This window comes from Cyrtonyx montezumae, unplaced genomic scaffold (genome assembly GCF_038088225.1).
Source record: "Cyrtonyx montezumae isolate F1298 unplaced genomic scaffold, pur_monq_1.0 scaffold_2, whole genome shotgun sequence".
Classification (NCBI taxonomy): Eukaryota; Metazoa; Chordata; class Aves; order Galliformes; family Odontophoridae; genus Cyrtonyx; species Cyrtonyx montezumae.
The window spans coordinates 67,507,745-67,526,943 of record NW_027071936.1 but is presented as its reverse complement, the minus strand read 5'-3'; the positions used below and the strand labels follow the sequence as shown (position 1 = coordinate 67,526,943).

The 19,199-nt window shown below is 50.3% G+C and overlaps 2 protein-coding genes across 8 annotated transcripts in view; both read right to left on the bottom strand.

Annotated features, from left to right (window-relative positions):
• The window catches only part of SFXN5 (sideroflexin 5), a 377,058-nt gene that overhangs the window by 36,140 nt on the left and 321,719 nt on the right, over window positions 1-19,199 (bottom strand). The window lies entirely within an intron of this gene.
• The window catches only part of EXOC6B (exocyst complex component 6B), a 234,929-nt gene that overhangs the window by 2,618 nt on the left and 213,112 nt on the right, over window positions 1-19,199 (bottom strand). For 4 of the 7 annotated variants that reach the window (XM_065736005.1, XM_065736008.1, XM_065736009.1 and 1 more), the window contains one exon: window positions 2,269-2,381. In XM_065736005.1, coding sequence (XP_065592077.1) covers window positions 2,269-2,381 — 113 coding nt within the window. Of the gene's footprint in view, window positions 1-812; window positions 825-2,268; window positions 2,382-19,199 lie in introns of all 7 variants that reach the window. The other 3 variants (XM_065736004.1, XM_065736007.1, XM_065736010.1) reach the window with 1 other exon arrangement.

Sequence of the window (19,199 nt, the reverse complement as noted above, 5' to 3'; positions counted from 1 at the left end):
TGAGGGACTTCCAGCAGGTGGCTGGGTTGGGAGGGCAGTCTGGAGCCACGGATGGATGACAACCCTTAAAAAAAGCCAGGTTTATCACAGACTCACAGAATTATGGGATAAGTGAAGGCTGGAGGGGACCTCAAAGATCCTCTAGTTCCAAACTCCTGCCATGGGCAGGGTTGCCAGCCTCCACATCAGGCTGCCCAGGGTCCCATCCAACCTGGCTTTGAATGCCTTAAGGGATGGGTCATCCACAACCTCTCTTGGCAACCTGCTCCAGTGCCTCACCACCATCATGGGTCAATACTGGGGTGCCTTGTGCCAGCCCCATTCTTTTCCAGCCTTGGGCTACAAGAGCCGGGTGATTTTAGATAGAGCTATGCATCCCAACACCAAGAGGAGGTTGGAAATAGAGGCAGATCTTTGGGGGATCCACTCTATTGTGCCTGCAGAGCCCCAGGATGGCTGAGGCCAGTTGTGTAATGCAGTCCCTCAGTGCTGACCCAGGAATTAAAAGTAAGTGGAAGGGAAAGAGAGAGCTCAATGCTGTCCCCACCCCTGTCAACAAACACCGCCTTAAATAGAGCCAAGCTTTGTTTAAATTAATCCATAAGAAAAGAAGAAAAAAAAAACGAAAAAAAAAAAAGCGAGGCAGTAAAAGCTCCTCTTTTAGTTCTAATTAGTGCATTTGAGACGATAGAGTTACCAGAGGGAACTGTTTCAAAGGCAGCCTGCATTTAGATCATTTAGTGCTCCATTTAAATCAAACAATAAAGTCACTGCAAGGTGAGGGTAAAAGCCCAAGCAAGCAGCATACTTACACTCGTGATATCCTACGGGAGATGTGTGATTAGGAAAAGAGATAATCATGAGAACAAGTTACACAACCCGGCTGCTCCGTGTCCAAACTTTCAGCTTTTTTTTTTTCCATTTTATGGATAGCTCTGAACATACTGCACGCTTTCACACCACGGATGGAGGGCTGTAAATATACTGCAAATGATGCAACGTATGGCACGAAGCACGTATAAAATATTGCTATAGTGTATTAAGGGCGCTTCGCACTGACACAGTGCTCCAGTGCAGACTCTGGGTGCAGACTGAGAGCTTTCGGATGCTGTGGGTTGATGTGAAATGAGCCACTCCCACCCATGGGAAGGGAGGAAGTGAAGCTGAGTGGACTGCAGACAGCACAGACCCATCTCTATAGCCTCAAAGCACTCCTAGTTCAGGCTTCTAAAGGCTTAACCCCGACACCAAACTGGGCATCTTTTCTACATGCAACAGAGAGAGAGAAGTACTCCAAAAAAACAACTCAAATTCCACCCAAGGATCTGATTTCACGTTAAACATCACTAAAACCCAACTGCCAGCTCATTCATCCTGCCCACTCCTCCATGCCAGACCCAGCGATGGAGTGGGAGCAGAATGAGCTGCTTGGGAAATCAGGAATGATTTTTGGGGGCTTGTAACTTCGCTGTCAGAGGTGTGATGGAAGCAAAGGGGCAGAGCAGAGCTGACCCTCCTGGTGAGAAGGAGTGACCTGGTGAGAACAAGTTGGGACTGAAGCCAACATGCTGCTTCCAAGCCCGAGTTCACCATGTGGGCTGGGATTTTCCAAGTCTGGAGTTTTTGACTGTGAAGCTGCTCGGAGTGTGGATTGGGCTCCCAGGACTGTCAAAAACTCTTTGTGCTCCAGGGTGCATCTCACACCATCGCAGGGGACACGTGGAGATGACCACTGGGGCCAGCTGCTCTTTGGCACAGCTCCAGGGCTGGCTTGCACATCACCTCCTGGGGCAAGTGCAGGCTCCAGCGAAGCTGAGATTCACCCTGAGCAGAGAACGTGGGTCCTGTCCTCTCTAAGAGCCTCAGAGCCACCTAAAGATATTATCTCTGTCCCATAGCTGAGATTTCAGCATACAATCCCCTCGATGGAACCAGAAAACAGAGCTATATGAGCCTGCAGGCTGGCCATTTTCTTATGATTTTGGAGGCTAGCTTGAGATACACCTCTGTGCAGTGGAAGCCTGTCACAGAATGAGGAAAACCCTGTTCAATGAAGCAAAAATAGAAGACCATAACCAAATCAATGCTTCTTAATGGAAAAACTGGAGCTTAGTGGGATAAAGTAGGACGTTGTTAGCACTCCCCCTGCTCTGAAACCTTCATCTGGGGATGCTCTGTGCAGGCACTGTCTGGTGCAAGGAGGTGCTACAACCCAAACATGCCCCCCAAAGAGCTGCTAAGTGTCAGGGTGCCCCCTGCTGCACTCACTTCTCCAGCAGGACGAGGGCTGTGGTGGGGTTCACCCGGAGGTACTTGCAGGTGGGCTGCCCGTAGTCAGCCAGGTACGTCGACCAGTCCCACTGGATGAAGAGATCCAGGAGCTGCAGGGAGAGAAAAATGAAGAAGAATGAGTTGGGGAGCGAGCAGGGGGTTAATCTGAGTCATGGCAAAGGTGCTGGGCAGGTGGTGGTAGCCAGAAAAGCCATGTTTTGTGGTCTTAACCACCTTTAGCCATATTGCATGCCTGCTGTGCTACCCTATTGGAGGGTATGAAGACTGAGACACCCCAAGATGCGAAAAGATGCAACGCTCCACCTCAGTGGGATTTCACTGTCATTTCCAAGGGCAGCAAACCCAAGGGAGAGCTCCCACATACCCCACACCGCAGTGGACTCACTTCTCTCCTGACCCTTGACCACTGCCCATCCACCATGGCTGAGGATGCTGAGCGTTGTGGGCAGGAACCAGCATATCTGGTGGTGGGGATGGGCTGGTGGTTGGACTGGATGATCTTAGAGGTGTTTTCCAACTTAGAGACGGAATCAAAGAGTGGAATCATGAAATCACTAAGGTTGGAAAAGACCTTCAAGATCATCCAGTCCAACCCAGCACCAACACAGCCCCACTAAATGATGTCCCTTAGTATAACAGATGTGGTACTGGAGATAAAGGAAGAAAATGAATGATTTTTTCCTACTTCTCAGCAGACAGTGGAAGTCCTAGCCTTGTCAAGAAATGGTTTTCAAAAACCTCGGTTCAGATGTGCTTAAATCTGCTTTTTAAGGTTGTAATAGGGTCCGTTGCGATAGGACAAGGGGTTTCAAAAACAAAGAGGGGAGATTTAGATGGGAAATGAGGAAAAAGTGTTTTACAGTAGGAGTAGTGAAGCAATGGAAGATGTCTCAAAGAGGTGGTGGGCATCCCATCCCTGCAGACACCCATGGTCAGGCAGGATGGGGCTCTAAGCACCTGATGTGGGTGTCCCTGGTCACTGCAGGCAGTGGGACCAGATGGCTTTAAGGGTCCCTTCCAACTCAAACCATTGTTAAGAGTCTGTGGTACTATGATGGTGCTTATGTTTTTGCATATGGACAGACCAGGATCTGAGAAGTCCAATGCTGTGATGGGGGAATGCGGGTGTTGCTGCCTTCATACCTTGGACTTGTGGAAGGAGATTCAGCAAAGTGAAAAAAAAAGTAAATAAAAAGGCATCCTTTCGGACAGAAACCAACAATCTGGAAATTTATACAGAACACGTGAGAGATCTCAGACGGAGGTCACCAAAACCCAATCATTTCTGCACGCGAGGACACCCAACAGCGGGGCCGTGTTGTCTAAACATCGGGTGCAGAAGCACAGCGATGGGGAGGAATGCAAGGCTCATGACAAGCAGCCACGGTTCCCCCTGTCCCTGTGACCGCTCTATTGTGGCTCAGGGCTGCCAAGCACCGACGTCTTCATCGGCGGCAGCCGAGTGAGGAAGGGCCCCGCGGTATTGTCTGCCCGCGACCGTCCCCAGGCGAGGCGAGGGCCATAGAGGGCTCATTGTGCCCGCGTCTCCATGGTTTTCCTGGAGGCTCCAGCACTGTTTAACAACACAACCCGCCCGGCAATGACGGGGATTTGGCTCCTCGAAGACCTCAAGGTACAAAACAAAAATGTGCAACAAGATTCTTTTTGACTATGTAGGTCAGGGCAAAGAAAACAAGCTGTCGGGAACAATCCCCCGCGCTGGCGGGGGGGACGGATTAGCTGGGACCTCGGAGGGCTCTTCCAACCCGTGGTCCCGCAAGGCTTTGTGCTGCAGGTCAGGTCTGGGGCCTGCAATGCAAGCTACAAACCAAAGCTGCACATTGTTGGGAGGTTTTTTTTGATCCAAAGGGCGTCCTAAAGCCTCAGCTTGGAGTATGCGTGCCTTTCACCCAGCGTAGTGGGGTCGGAGCTCTTCCAGCAGGTCTGTCCTGCTCTGGGGATGGCTGTAGGGGCTGCATCCTTCCCCTGATGTGCAGAAGTCCCTTCGCTGTGGGTTCTGAGTGTGCCTTTAGTGATGCATGGAGAATGGAGCATCAATTATTTCTGCAGAAAGTTTGTGGTCGTCCCACCAGCGAGCCGGGCAGCAGCTCCTGGGGAGTGCCAATAAAGACGCAGAAGAAAGGGGCAATAAAAAAGGGGGAGAAATAAGAAGGTAAAGGTTAGAAGTGGGTTATGGGAGGATTAAGGAGAAAAGCACGAGGGGCTGTGATATACAGTATGCAAAGGTACTGGTGAGGCTGGACCTCAAGTGCTGTATTCACAAGAAAGGCATTGAGGCACTGGAGCATGTCCAGAGAAGGGCAACGGAGCTGTGAGGGGTCTGGAGCACAGATCTTATGGGGAGCAGCTGAGAGAATGGGATGGCTCAGTCTGGGGAACAGGAGGCTCAGAGGAGACTTTATGGCTCTGTACAGCTCACTGAAAGGAGGATGGAGTGAGGTGGGGCTTGGCCTCTGCTCCCAGGTAACAATGACAAAAGGTGACTGTCAGGGGAGGGTCAGGTTGGGTATTAGGAAACATTTCTTCCCAGAAAGAGTGGTCAGGTACCGGCACAGGCTGCCCAGGGACATGGTGGTGTCACCATCCCTGGAGGTGTCCCAGAGACGGGCAGCGCTCAGTGGGCATGGTGGGATGGGTTAGGGGATCATAGAGCTCTTTTCCAACCTTAATGGCTCCACAATTCCAAATAAGCGCCGTCTGAAACACAAACCCACCCAGGCTGGACCACAGAAGGGCCACGCTCCCCACACACCAGCTCCTGACGCTGGTGGATGGATTTATGGCTCTGTGCCTGCACCCCTTCTGCTGGATGCTGTCAGCACAAGCACAACTGAGGGTGCCCAGGGCCGAGCACCGCAGGCACCGCAGGGCTCAGCTGCAGGCACAGGTCGGAGCCGGGGGAAGAGAAGTGCTGCAGGAGGGAAGCCGTCTCCGGACGATTTATCTGTCACATAAATGCGGTTTTATAGCTTTTACTGTTTAAACTTTTCACCTCTGCTGCTAAATCTGAATGACACCGGGTTTGGGGGGGGGGGGGGGGAGGGGAATAATTTAATAAATAAATAAGGAAAGGAGAAAAGCGTCTGCACCGCGGCGGCACTGGGCAGCTCCCCGGCTCGCAGCCGCCTTCCAGGGGAGATTCCAAATAAAATATGCAAATGCCATTAATTCTTCAAACCAGAGTCTGCTTTTCAAGGCCATAAATCAAAGTCGACAGCACGTACATTGGGAGAAAGGAAAAGAAGAGGGGGGGGGAAGGGTGGGGAAAGGGAGCTTTTAATGCAGCGATAGGGAAATGCTATGAGCTCGGAGAGCTGCGGACCTGCTGCGTGCCCGGAGCAGGCTGCATGCCTGCTGCTGCACAAAACACACATTTTCCACAGGAGAGCTTTTTGTGTTCGAGTGTGTGTTTTTGAGGATGGAGAAACAGAGAGCGGTCTGAGTACGGCCCTGAAAGAAAGGCACTGGAAAACAATCTGGTTTTCTGCATTCACACACACACGTGTGTGTATATATATACATAAAGGAATGCGGCTGCATTGGGATTGCAGATCAGTACCTATCTCACCACAGGCTCTGCACAAATCCAGGAGGTGAGGCATGGTGCCGAGAGCTGGAAATGGTGGCAGGAAAGGGGGATTCAAAGTGAAAAGCAATGCAGAGAATAGAGACTTGTCCTATGGACATTGCAGGGCTGAGCTGACGCAGAACCACTTGGCCCCAAGGACTTCTCCCCACCACTTCCCACTAAGACACAATGGTCAGGAACCACTGCAGGACAGACGAACCTTCCTGAATGCCCTGATTTGGAGCAATACCTGGCTCTGATAACTTTCTTCTATTCAGAACTGATGACACAGGTATTTTCAATGCCCGCAGGGTGAGAGACACGCATCTCAGTTCTGTTACAGTGAAAAGTGCCATTGCTGCCTCTGCTCTTGAGGCTACATCTTCCCCTCAGTCCCAGCCCCTCTGTTTTTTAATATCCTGACTCTGCCAGGCCAAGTTCATGCTTGAACTGTTGGTATTTATGAAAACATATTTATAAAATAGCCATTGCCAGAGGCAGGCTGGCACAAGTCTCAAGGCTATGCAGCAACCAGATGCTGAAAAAAACCAACCCCGTGCTGAAGAGGAACTCTCCCCTTGTTTCAACGTCTACAGATGTCAGCTTGAAACCCTTCATCCAGCAAAAATACAGCGTCCCCCACACAAATATTCCTTTTTATCCCCTGCAATATTTATTCTCAGCAACAGGAGAGAGCACCAAGAAGACTTGAACAGGACTTTCCAGAGCATCAGCAGCCCACCACTGATGATGGATGGGAAGCACGCAAGAAAGAATCCGACCTCCCTATAAAAGCCCAGTTTGGGGATATCTCATACCCCTTCAGTCCTTTTATCTCTGCTTTTCTGAGATGCTCAAGGCTCACGAGGCGGCTGCAAGACACGGTGCGTTGCTACCGTTGTGTCTCCTGCAGAGCAACACCTGCCCATAAAAACCCAAAGCAAACACGGTCAGCACGCGCCGGGGGATGAAAAGGGGAAGACAACTCGTGACCGTTCGCTGGCACAGCTCGTGGCCTGTTTGAACAACTTGAAATGCAATTATCTCAGATCTCTCACATCAAGCCTAAGCTCGGGCAGCTGGAGCTAACATGGTGCATTTTGGGGCAGGAGATGGGCGTCCTCGAGGACGGTTGGACTAGATGATCTTGTAGGTCCTTTCCAAACTAATGTATCTATGAATCTATGAGTCTGTGGGAGATACGTGGTGCCAGGGGTAGGATTTCCTTTGTGGGGGTTTTTGTGGGGGTTTTTGTGGGGATTCAGATTGATCCCCCAGTAGTAACCCGGAGGAGACACACACACACAGCACCACTTCATAGAATCACAGAATCATCAGGGTTGGAAAAGACCTCTACGATCAAGTCCAACCGTCAACCTGACCCCACCATCCCCACTAAGCACGTCCTTAGATGTTTTTTGGTCCCCTGGGCAGCCTATCCATTGTTGGAATTGTGCATCCTCCACGTGGGTGCACCATGAAGTTTTGGGGAGCTTCCCATCTGGAGGCAGTGGTTGTGCCCTGCAACCTGCCACCAGCTAGCAACCAACTGCTCTTGTTTTGAGGGGAGAAGGAGGGGATATTTTCAGAACCAAACTCAGTTCTAAAAAGCTGTTACCATGTTCCCTTTTCCTAAACATCCAAGTTTAATGCTCTTTCCCCAGCATCACTGCGGGCAGCGAGCAGACTGAACAGCCTGGACCCAACAGCTTCTACAAAGCAGCCATGTTTCAGATTGCAAGAGATCACACTACTGGCTCATAAACTTAAATCTCTTGTTTAAAAAGCTATTTTGATGACCTAACACCACAGCTCCATTGCAAAGAAGTGACAGCAAGAGGCTTGGGTCCTACCAGCATCATAACTAAACCCGCCTGAATGAAGACACAAGCTGCTCCCAAAGGGAGCAGAAAAAACCCAGATAAAAATACTGAATATCTCCATGAAAAGCAGAAGAAACTATTGGATCCAACCCAGTGCCAAGTCCCTGTTTGCCCGTGCACACAGCCATCCCATGGCCCCTGATGCCAGCCAGTGGGGTAACTACACAGCACAAAGCACAAGGAGCTTCCAACACCAGCAGCCACAGACAAGTACATTCAAAATCATTTATTTTGGTGAGGTTGAAATTATGCCTTGTGGGAAAGTAATACTGAAAGGAGAAAGAAATACTCGACCCCATGGGGAGACGTGGGTTTGGGCAAGAGCATCACAAAGAAGGAAAGGCACTGGGAATTGGAACATGATGTCTGCTTGTTTAATTGTAAAAGATACACAGGGTAAAATCGTGGCCTCAATGAAAGCAGCAGCAGATTAGTCACCAATTTCACTGGAAACTGAGCTTCTTTCTAAGGGAAGGGTGCAAGGGAGAGCCTAGCACTGCAGTAACCTAACTCTGTGCTGCTTGCACAAGCCAACTTGGTGCATAAAGCGAGGTATCAACGCAAGGGAGTTGGTTTTATCCTAGATGCTTCCCAAGAAGACTCAAAAGAACTCATCTAGATTGGAGGTGCAGCACTGTTGAGCCTGTTTGGGTCTCTCTGAAGACCCAAATCCCTGCAGGATTCCCACCTGGGACTGTCCTTCCTCCTCACTGCTCAGATCAAAGGGCAGAAAACCAACTCCACGCTCCTCATCTCTCACCTGAGCTGGATTGATTTTGCAAGCTAAAGCAGCAATTTTATCTTTCCATCTTTTTTTCTTTGCTTTTCTGCTATCTGTAAAAGTTCTTGGAAAAAGAACTATGAGAAGAATCTGGAAAGATTTATAGCAGAAGGGACAGTACGTAACAGAGGGAGGTTTGAGACTGACAAAGCCCTTATTTGTCCAGTCTGGGTTATTTTCAGGCTTGTACCACTGCCTGTTTATAGGTCTGCATTTCTTACATCAGGCTCCCAGGGGAAGGTCTCCAAAAAGTTTTCCGTGTGCACAGAAAGGTCTTCTGCTTTTCCATCTGCAAATGTTCATCGTTTATTAGGAGGGAAACCTCCGGCTTTCCACCTACTTCGAACTAATGCTGCAATTACACGCTCTGACTTTTCTTTTTCTTCTTTCTTTTTTTTTTGAAGATATTCATTCCAAATGTCTCGTTAAAATCTTAAGATCGCTCTGCAGTGTTCCCTAAAGGATGCTGCACTTCTGATGGCAGCACTTAGGGGAATAAAAATCCTCTTGGGGTTCAATATGGGCTCTGGGAGGAATCTCCTTTGCCTCTCAGACTCCAGCACCAGAGTGCATGAAGGAGCTGGGGAATGCTGCTGGACTTCAACAACACCAACGAAGAGCAGCAGAATCAATGCTGTGAGTTGGTAGGGACCTCTAAAGGCTGTCTGGTCCCACTGTCTGCAATGAACGGGGACACCCAGAGCTCCATCAGTGCTCAGAGCCCCTCCAACCTGACCTTGGGGGTCTCCATGGAGGCGGCACTCACAACCTCTCTGGGCAATCTGTGCCAGTGGTTCAGAGCCCTTATCATAACCAACTTTCTCCTTATATCCCATCTAAATCTCCTCCTTTTGAGTCAGAAACTCTTTCCCCACGTCCTGTCACAACAGACCCCGCTGAAGAGTCCGTCTCCTTCTTTCTTACAGCCCCCTTTTAGCTATTAAGAGGCCGCTCTCAGGTCAGCTCAAGGTTGAAGGGTGGGGATGAGGTGGATCAATGCACCATGGCATGGTGACAGCCTCGAGGGCTCCTGGAAAGTCCCTGTGGCTCCGTCTGTGCAGCTGCTGGCTCTGCTGGGGCAGGACCGTGGCCTTAGTCACTGCCTGGAGTGCTGCCCGTGGGGAAGGCTGGACTGAATTCTAGGGAAATCCCACGTCTCTCCAGCTGTCGTAAAGCACCGTGCAATGCCAACTGAAAAAAATAACAAAGCGCCGCGGATATTCGGCCCAAAAAACAACGGCACTGTGACGTTTCGGTTCCGGTGGTAACCGAGTGGGATAAGGGGTATTTTACGAACGGGTGAAAGGAGCACAAGAAAAACTGGAACGCTGGAATTATGAGCCAATTTGCACCCGTAAAAATAATTATTTATACCCAACAGATTCCTCCCGCAGGTTCACATGTTTGTCGAGCCACGACGAGCGGCTCTCTGCCCTGCAGATCCTCCAGTCCTCTTCGGACAAAGAGACAACACTGGGCAGCGGCCAAGAGGAAGCAGAGAGTGCCGGGAGCCGCCCTCGAGGGACTGCTATTGAACGACACTTTGAGTCTCCATTGACAGCACAAAGGGGGATTCATCACCAATGCAGGGATGCCTCCTGCAGAACATTCCCATGGCTTCTCCTTGCCACCCGGTGCTGTGGGGATGGAGGTAATGGGAATGGGTTTCGGGCTTGGGAAATCTTGGGCTGCATCAACAGGGGTGGCAGCAAGGGAGCGGGTAGTGATAGGACAAGGAGGAATGGGTTTAAACTAAAAGAGCAGAGATTTTGGTTAGATGTTAGGAGGAAATTCTCTGCTCAGAGGGTGGTGAGGCATTGGCACCGGCTGCCCTAAGAATCACTGAATCATTAAGGTTGGAAAAGACCACTGAGATCCTCAAGTCCAATCAGCGAATCTCACCATGCCCACTAACCGTGTCCCTCTGTGCCACATGTCCACACTGCTCAAAACCTCCAGAAGCTGTGGGTGCCCCATCCCTGGAGGTGCCCAAGGCCGTGGATGGGCCACTGGGCTCCCTGAGCTGGTGGGGACAGCCAGCCCATGGCAGGGGTTGGGGCTGGGGGAGGCCCTGAGGTCCCCTTCCAACCCAACCCCTTCGTGGTTCAATCATTCAATGATTCTATGAAAACATTCAGCTCGATTTCCTGACGTTGTTGTGCTGTAGGCAATTTTTCTTAGAAGTGATGAAGGAACAAAATAGTTTTGTGGTTTTGAAGCTCGTTTTGCTATTGGTAGAAAACCCCGTGCTCAGTGTTGAGAGATAATGGTTTTGTGCCTTCAGTTACCCTTCGTCAACAGCACACGTGTCCAACCCGCTAGATTTATGGCTTTGTTGCCCTCTTTTTTTTATGTTTTAATAGAAAACGTAATAAAATAATAGAACTTTTGTTACTCATCTACACTGACCATGAAACCAAAGAGAATTCCTCTTCACTCGAGGCAAAATGATGGATGCCCATGGTCTACACCACAGTCCGGGTGAGAAAGTCAAGGGATTGTGCCAAAGTGCAACGAAATGATAGAAAATGAATGCAAACGCACGTGCACGTGGTCACCAAAGAGGTATTTGTATGGGAAGGAAAAAACACATCTTTCGGAGGGCTCTCCCCTGCCTCTTCCCATCTCGTGCCTTGCATTTTTCCCAGGCGGAGCTGCTGTTGGCGCTGGTGGAGCAGCACCTGTGGCTCTCAGCTGACAGCTGGCCCCTGGCTGCCTCTCCAGCACAACCCCGGGGCTTGCATCAGCATTAAGGAGGGGAAGGTTGGAAACAGGGATTTATGAGGGGAGTGAGCTTGGTAACCTCTGCTTCGGAGCTTATCGGAGTTGTCCTGCCTGACCCCTGCTTCCAAGTGGGCTGTATTGGAGGGGGGAGGAGGGAATGTGCAGAAATAGCTCAGCTGTAGGTTGGAATGCTTGGATAAAGAAGGAGAAGAGCTAATGAAGAAAAGCACAGAATCCCCATAATACACAAAGGCTGGTGGAGAGGGGAGAAAAGCAGCAGTCCCCCAGATGGACCACCTCCACCGAAGACCCTACCCAAAATAACTGTGTGCGACACTACCTCTTTGGGGCCAAACATCCCAGATTGATGCAGCTCAGTGACCAGCAGCATCCCCTCAAGACCAACAAACCCTTTTCCAGGTGAGCCTAGACTAGCAAATGCCAAGCAGCAGGGAAAGCCAGACAGGTGAGTGGCTCGGATGGTCCCACCTGCACCATGCAGGGGACAGGGACAGAGCTGGGAGCATATTTGCTCCCCCATTTCCCTACTGTGACATGTGGGCTCATTCTCTCTGTCCCTGAAGGCGTTGCTGTCATATTCCCAGCCCCGCAGCCAGGAGCTGGCGCTCACCGGGTATACCAACCCACGGGGGCCAGCACGCTGTTGTTATTTTTCCTGTTGCTCAGACGATGCCAAGTCCTTTGCAAGCTGCATTTTTTTTTCCTTCTGTTTACACATTAAAAAGGGAAAAAAAAAAAAGGAAAAAAAAAAAACCCACCCAAAAAACCCAGGTGACCTCTCGCTAACCCCAAGCCGGTCTGCGCGAAGCCGCCGCTGCCTTCACCTCTGCGTGAACTTTCAGATTATCTCAGACAAGATTCACCTTGCATTGAACTTGTACCCCGTGCTGCAGCACACAGTCACGTAACATTGATTAAACATTACGGCGCAACGTGGCTATAAATTTAATGAGCGTTATCGGCGCGCTTCCTCCCCGCGCCCTCGTGCTGTGGGGGGACAGGGAGGTGGTGGGTTTGGGAGCCGGACGAGGACGAATGGCATTGGGAGGATGGGGAGGGAGGCAGCAGTCCCTCCTGCACGTGCAATGAGTTGTGCACAGCCTCTGCAGCAGCTCATCTCCAGCTATTATTGCTGAAATACCAACAGTGAAATACTGCACGAGCTGGCTTGAGGATGCTCCCCCCCCAAAAAAAGAGATAAAAGCACAGAGCAGCCGGACTGGGGGATGCTACTCTGGGGCAGCAGCCTCCTAAACACCAGTGGTCGGTCCCCAGTGTGATGCTGTGTGCACACGTATCTGTTGACCCTCAGGACCAACCTGCAGACGTAGGGCTGAGCAGTGAAATGGATACGCCCGGAGCCGCTGCTCGAGTTCAAGTGCTTGAAATACCTTCTTTTCTTTCCGTATTTTTTTTTTTTAACATTTGCTCAAAACTAAGCTAATACATCCCCTGCTTTTCATGATGACTTCCTCCTGATCCTCAGCGTTTTTGTTCAGCAGAAAGGATGGGGTCTATTGTTGCTGGCGAGCCTTGCCCTGGGGTCCAATTTGACTGCGCTCTCATTTTTCCCCTATGTAACTGATGCTTATTTCTTTAAGCTCTACTGTAAACACAAAACACACTGTGGTGCCTCACTCAGCTTTGCGGGAGGCAGGCTCGGACCTGGGACTTTTTTTCATTTGGAAACAGCAAGATTTGGCTTTCTGCTTCCCCAGCCATAGGATGTGTGGTGCCTGAGATGCTGTGGTTGGTGCTGGGGTTGCTGTGCTGCACCGATGTCTTCATCTTGCTTACGAGGCTGGAAACGTGATGCTTTTAAACTAGATATTAGGACAAAATTCTTTACTGTGAGGCACTGGAACAGGTTGCCCGAGGAGGTTGTGAATGCCTCCTCCCTGGAGGTATTCAAGGCCAGGCTGGATGGGGCTGTGAGCAACCTGGTCTAGAGAGAGGTGTCCCTGCCTATACTAGGGGATTGGAACTAGGTGATCTTAAAGGTCCCTCCGAACTCAAACCATTCTATGATTTTATGCTTGCTTTGGGAGTTCCCCTTCAAACTCATTCCACATCCCTGCCGAGCTACGAAACAGGAGAGCCACAACTTCACCAACCCCATCTCCTAATATTAGTACTCTTCCCCATTCATTAGGGGATGGTTTTCATCCCAAACCCCTCCTTTTCTCCCCGTTTGCTCCTCTCTGAGCACTGGTCCCCAGGCCAAGAAGCCGGGAGAAGATCCACTGCAGATGGACCAACTCAGCATCAGAGCAAAGGAACCAGTAACAGCTATGGGGGGGTCTCCAACAGGTGTTCAACCTGTGCTCTGACAGCTTCCAAGGACATCTCACAGGGGTGCTGGCACCCTCCTGTTTGGTGGTGTCACCTGCAAAACTCATCTGGCCGGTGGAAGCACCTGGCAATTTGGGTGGTTGATCAGAACTGATTTTATAAGGCTGTGGGATGGATATTTCCAAGCCCCGAATACTGTCTGGAAGACAGCGAGAGCCGTTCAGAGCGTACACTACAGAAAGGCAGACACACGAGCAAATGGATATTTAAAACAGCTGTGCAGACTGGTAGGAAACATTTGGCTAAATAAAATAACTTTGCAGAAGGTTCGAAATCAGTGAGTTGGTAACGCCCCGCTTAAGGGAAAAAGTGTGTTTCTTCGGCTTGTAGAAGCTAATAAATTACTGCAAAGAAAGAAAAAAAAACAACAACCCCATCACCTTGATTAAAATCTGTTCTTATATCTCTTATTTCCATCCACGCTGACAAAGAATCTCTTTTTCAATGGAATGGACACCACCAGCCCCCTCCCCACCAGCTCTGGATGCCTCTTCCACCCCTCTCAGCATCTCCAGGACAAAGCAGGCTTGGAACCCTGTGGCCATGAAATTGCTGGGCTCCAGCAGGTAGCCGTGTGCCCTATGCCCTGTCCACCATCCCCTCAGGCATGCCCCAGAAAACTGCTTCTGGGAAAGGTGTCGAGAGCAAGGCTTGGCATTCCAACCTAATCCAACAGCACAGGGAGATATGTCTTGCTCCTTTCAACAGAAAGTGCTTTTTTTTTGAGAAAATATTGAGCTTTTGCCCCGATCCTGCATCTGTTTGCCCTGCTCTGCAGCAAGGCAACGGGATTTATGGCTGTTTGTTGCAGCTGAAGACCTCAGGAGGAATCTGAAAGCAAAGCAAAGCAAAGCCTTTCCTCGCGCCGTGTCACACTAACCTCTGGATGGCCTCACGCTTATTGTCAGAGCCTTGGAAAGGTGCAAACAAAGCCCCATTTCAGATGCCAAGAGCTGGGACAGGCCAAGCAGGGCAGTGTGCAGGCGGGCTGCAGCGAGATCACCTTGATGCACAGGGTCCAAAAAAGCAGGGAAGTGATGTTCGATGAGAAAGCAATCGGTGGGGAGAGGAGGTGAGTGATGGGCATGGTGCATGGGAGGGGGGCACGGAGGGGGTGCAGGGAGTGGTGTCAGAGCTGTCCCAGCTCAGAGAGTGGGGAGGCTGTTGGCCATCAAGTTCAGTCAAAAGAAAACATGAGAAGAGGATGATGTTCGTAGAATCATTCAAGTTGGGAAAGACCACTGGGATCAAGACCCTTAAGGTTGGAAAAGGCCACCAAGATCATCAAGTCCATGTCCATAACCATCCTCCCACCCCCACCATGCCCACTAAGGGAGTGTGATTTGCACCACTGAATGCTACAGTCCCGACCCATGGCCATAGATGGCTCTGCTCAACGGTGTCCAGGGCCAGGCTCAAGGGCAGAGGGCACAGCCAGGAGATCCCCCTGCCCAACAGCAGCTCTGCTGTGCTGGGCAGATGTGGAAGCTCAGGCATGGGGTCCAGAGAGGTGTGGGGTCTCCTCCTGGGGGATCTCCAAATGCTGCCAGGACTTGGGCACAGCTTTGGGTGTCCCTGCTGAGGCAGGGCTGGGCTGCAGGGAGCCAGAGGGGCTCCATCCTCAACCATGATAGGGATCCTGTGATACTGAAATTCTGTACAATTCAAGGACAAGTCCTTAAATCTTACCCAAATCTTCTCCTCCCTGTCACTCTACAGCAGCTGACCCTCAACTGATTCTTCAATAAAGCAAAACAAGAGTTGGACTCAGTGATTCTTATGTGTCCCTTCCAACTCAGGTTATTTTATGATTCTATGACTCTAGGGTTATTTTTTTGCAAAACTTTGGGAGTATTTCTGCCAGAAAAGAGCAACAATCCTGCACTGACCCCACTTCTGCTCGGGGAAGTGCCACTTGTACTTCAGCAACAGCTGTTTGCTCAGCAGTTTGAAGGATCTGTTCACTCTTGACTACGAAGATACCCTAAAGCCCACCAAGCCCCAGCCCCTGCCATGGGCTGGGTGCCCCCACTAGATCAAGCTGCCCAGGGCCCCATCCATGGCCTTGAGCACCTCCAGGGATGGGGCATTCAATGACCATTCAGAATTGGGCCATCACACAGAACTTGGGTGGCATCAAACCCCACACAGCGCGGCTCCAAACCCAGCATCCCTTCTCTGAGCCAACAGAAGGGGCTCTGCATTGTGCACCACCACCACGCTGCCTGATTTCCTTCTATTCAAAGCTTCTCTTTTTCTCAAGGATTCTCAGACGTCAGGGTTTACACGTAGGTGTGTACACTTCCGTCCCCGCTTCGCTGCCTCATTCACTTATTTCCGTCTGCTTGCCGCTTCCTGAGCTATGCGAGGAGGGCAGAATGACAAGGATTTGTCTTTATTTACACCGACCTGTTTACTTTCTCCTTTCTTGTCCTTTTATTATTGTTTGATAGGAACATAAAGCAGAACCCCATCAGATCAGTGCCAGATCCTCGGAACCAAAGGGCTTCTCGCAAATTTCCTTTTCGTCGCTGTAAAGCTCGCCTGGGGTTATGAACTCCTTAAACAAACAGCTGAGGTCACTGCTAGATACAAAAATATACATATTTAAATAAATAAGAAAGCTAGACTGCTACAGGCACAGCTGAGGCCGCAGGGCAGAAAAGGGACTGAGGTGGTGCAGAGCAAAACCCGTAGCAAAATCACTGCTACTGCAAAACACGAGGGATCGTGCAAGCAGGGACACACGTGTGTGTGCCTTCCATCAGGAAGATTTCTCTTTTTTTGGACCAGAAATGTGGTCTCACAATGGCAATGTCTTAACTGATGCAAGGAAGGGATGTGACGAAGGCAAGTTCATCACACTGCCTTCGCTTCTGGCACATCATTTTCCACATGGCAAGGACACTTTGCATTGCCCTGTGATGGAATTTTTAAACAAGTCCCCACCCTTTCTCCCATCTTGCTCCCCAACAGAACTGCTCCAGAGCCAAGAAGCTCTGCTCTGCTGCCTGGGGCTGCCCGTGATCCCACTAAGCACACTGTAATAAGCAGTACCTAGCACCAGCTGCCACAAGAGCTCTTTGCAGGCAAAGGTGAGGCAGAGCTGGAGCCCTCCTGGACCAGCCCAAGCCAGGGGCAATCCCAGGGCTGTTTGCCAACACCAACCTTGCCATCACCTCCCCTTGCACCCAACCTCAGAGCTGCTGACTGCTTGACCAAGAAGGTGAAAAGTATTATTTTTAGCGAATTGCCATGGAAGAGCTGAGTAGGAAATCCTAAACAGAAACAAGAAAGATTCACACCTACCATGGTAATCAAAGCTTTTCCATGAAGAGAAGAAGGAGAGAACAAGTGGTGTCCATATAGAATCACAGCATTCTATATGAATTCATATCATGCTTAGAGTTGGAAGGCACCTCTGAAGGCCACCTTGTCCAACTCTCTTGCAATGAACAGGGGAGACAGACAGACCAGGTTGCTCAGTGCCTGGTCTAGTCTGGCCTTGAAAGTCTGCACAGATGGGGCACCCACCACAACTCTGCTCTGATATACATCCTCACAGAACCACCCAATCAAAGGCTCATGGAACAGCTTGGGTTGGAAGGGACCTTCAAGATCATTTCATTCCAACCCCTGATGTGGGCTGGTTTCCCCTCCTGAGACCCTGAAGAAGAGGAACCTGTGGTGGCAATAATGTTGTCCTTCCCACCTCTGGACATGACATCACCTACTGTAGGCAGGAGGTGGCCGTGTTGTTTTCATTTCACAGCAATGCTCCCACGTACGACCCAATCAGCTGCACCGACAGTAGCATGCAGTGCTGATGAGGAGATGGGTTTGGGAAAGGAAACAAAAGCAATGAAGATGTGATTCTTATGGAAGGAAACAAATCACCTATGGGGCGTTCATCAAAAGCAGAGGATGGCTGAGCGAGCCCATCGCAGGCCATGTGTGGGTATCAATGAGTTTAGACAAAAGGAAAGAAAAGGATATCAGCATGTTGCAGCAGAAAACAGAGAGGCCTCTAATTCAACCAGAAAATTTACAGTTGGAAAGAAGAGTCAGCCTGGCTGCCTCTACACCCAACCTACTCCCATCTCTCGCTCCATATGAGATAGAATTACTCGCACATCCCCGGAGGCAATTGCACGCAGGGTTTCATTTCCAATTGCCGGCGATACTACAATTTCCACTCAGCAGTACTGCTCTCACCCTTTGGTGAACTTCGTCTTTTTGGAGTAGAAGCCCGCAGTCTGCAGTTGCCGTTTCCCAGGAGGGATGCTGCTGTAAATCATACATGAAAAGTGGGATCCACCTCGAGCAGTTCCCCCTCACCTCCAGGATGCGTGACCCCAAACACACCGCTCGCTGCTCCTCGTACCTCCTCTAACTTCAAAACTCCAGAAGGAAATTCCTCTGGATATTCCTGCTGCTCATCTCTCCGCTGCTAACAAGCCCCTCTCCCTGCCTCATTTCTCATTCCTGCCTTCACGCCTTCTCCCACACTTCTTCCTCCTCCTGCTCTGAGCTTTTCCCCTCCGAACCTTCCTCTTTTACAAAGGGCTCGTTTGCTGAAAGCCCCTTGGGATGGAAGCATGAATAAGTCAGACCACGGACTCAAAACTAAAGAAAAATGAAAAATAAATACAAGGTGAGCGAGCTCATGGCATGTGCTGAACTCGCCTTGTGCTCTAATACAAATTTTTCATGATATCTCATCACTTATTTACGGGTTTGGGGGGGGGTCTGTGACTTCCATATGGCTGCGTAATGACACCCCCGACCCCAAAGGCAGGAGAGCTTCTGGAAGAGCACACACGACTCTGAACTGAAAATAATCCTTGTAGATTGGGAAGGAAGAAAGATTCAGAACGATACTGCAGCTAGGATGGAAATCATACGGGTTATTAATCATCTGCATGCCTGTGGGCTTAACCTGATGCTGAAAGCAGAAGTGCAGAGATGCTCCCATGTGCAAGAGGGAAAACAACGCTGCCTTCGAGCAGCCTGCAGAACATCAGCCAGTCAACATTCTCCTCCTCTTGCACTGCAGATGTGTGCAGTGTTAAACACTGCTCTGCTTATCAACGCATTTTTAACACCCCCAGGAGCAAATGTGCAGAAGCTCTCAGAGATTTCCCTTCCTGTGCTCTCAGCCCAGGCGGTGTCTGCCTGCAGGGCTCAGCTCTGAAGCACACAACCTGCACCGTGTGGGGCTTTCCTGGGTGCCAAAGGCAAACCAACTGTAACCCTGCGTCAGGTTCGTGGCACACCCAGTGTGACCTCGGGCTGTGCATTGGGAAGGAGAAAAATCCCATTGCTGAAGGCTCAGAGGAGCTGCCTGCACTTCTACTGCAAGGCACAGATGGAAAAGCACAGGGATTTGGGCTTGGATATGTCAGTATTGGTCACTGCTGGTAACGTGGTGCCTGAACTGTGTGCCATCCCAGCTCTTCCTCTGCAGATACAGCCAAGAACAACGTGATTCAAAGGGCCAAGGGAATTCTTAAGACCAAAAGGTAATTTAAATCAATTATGGTACAAACTGCCAGCT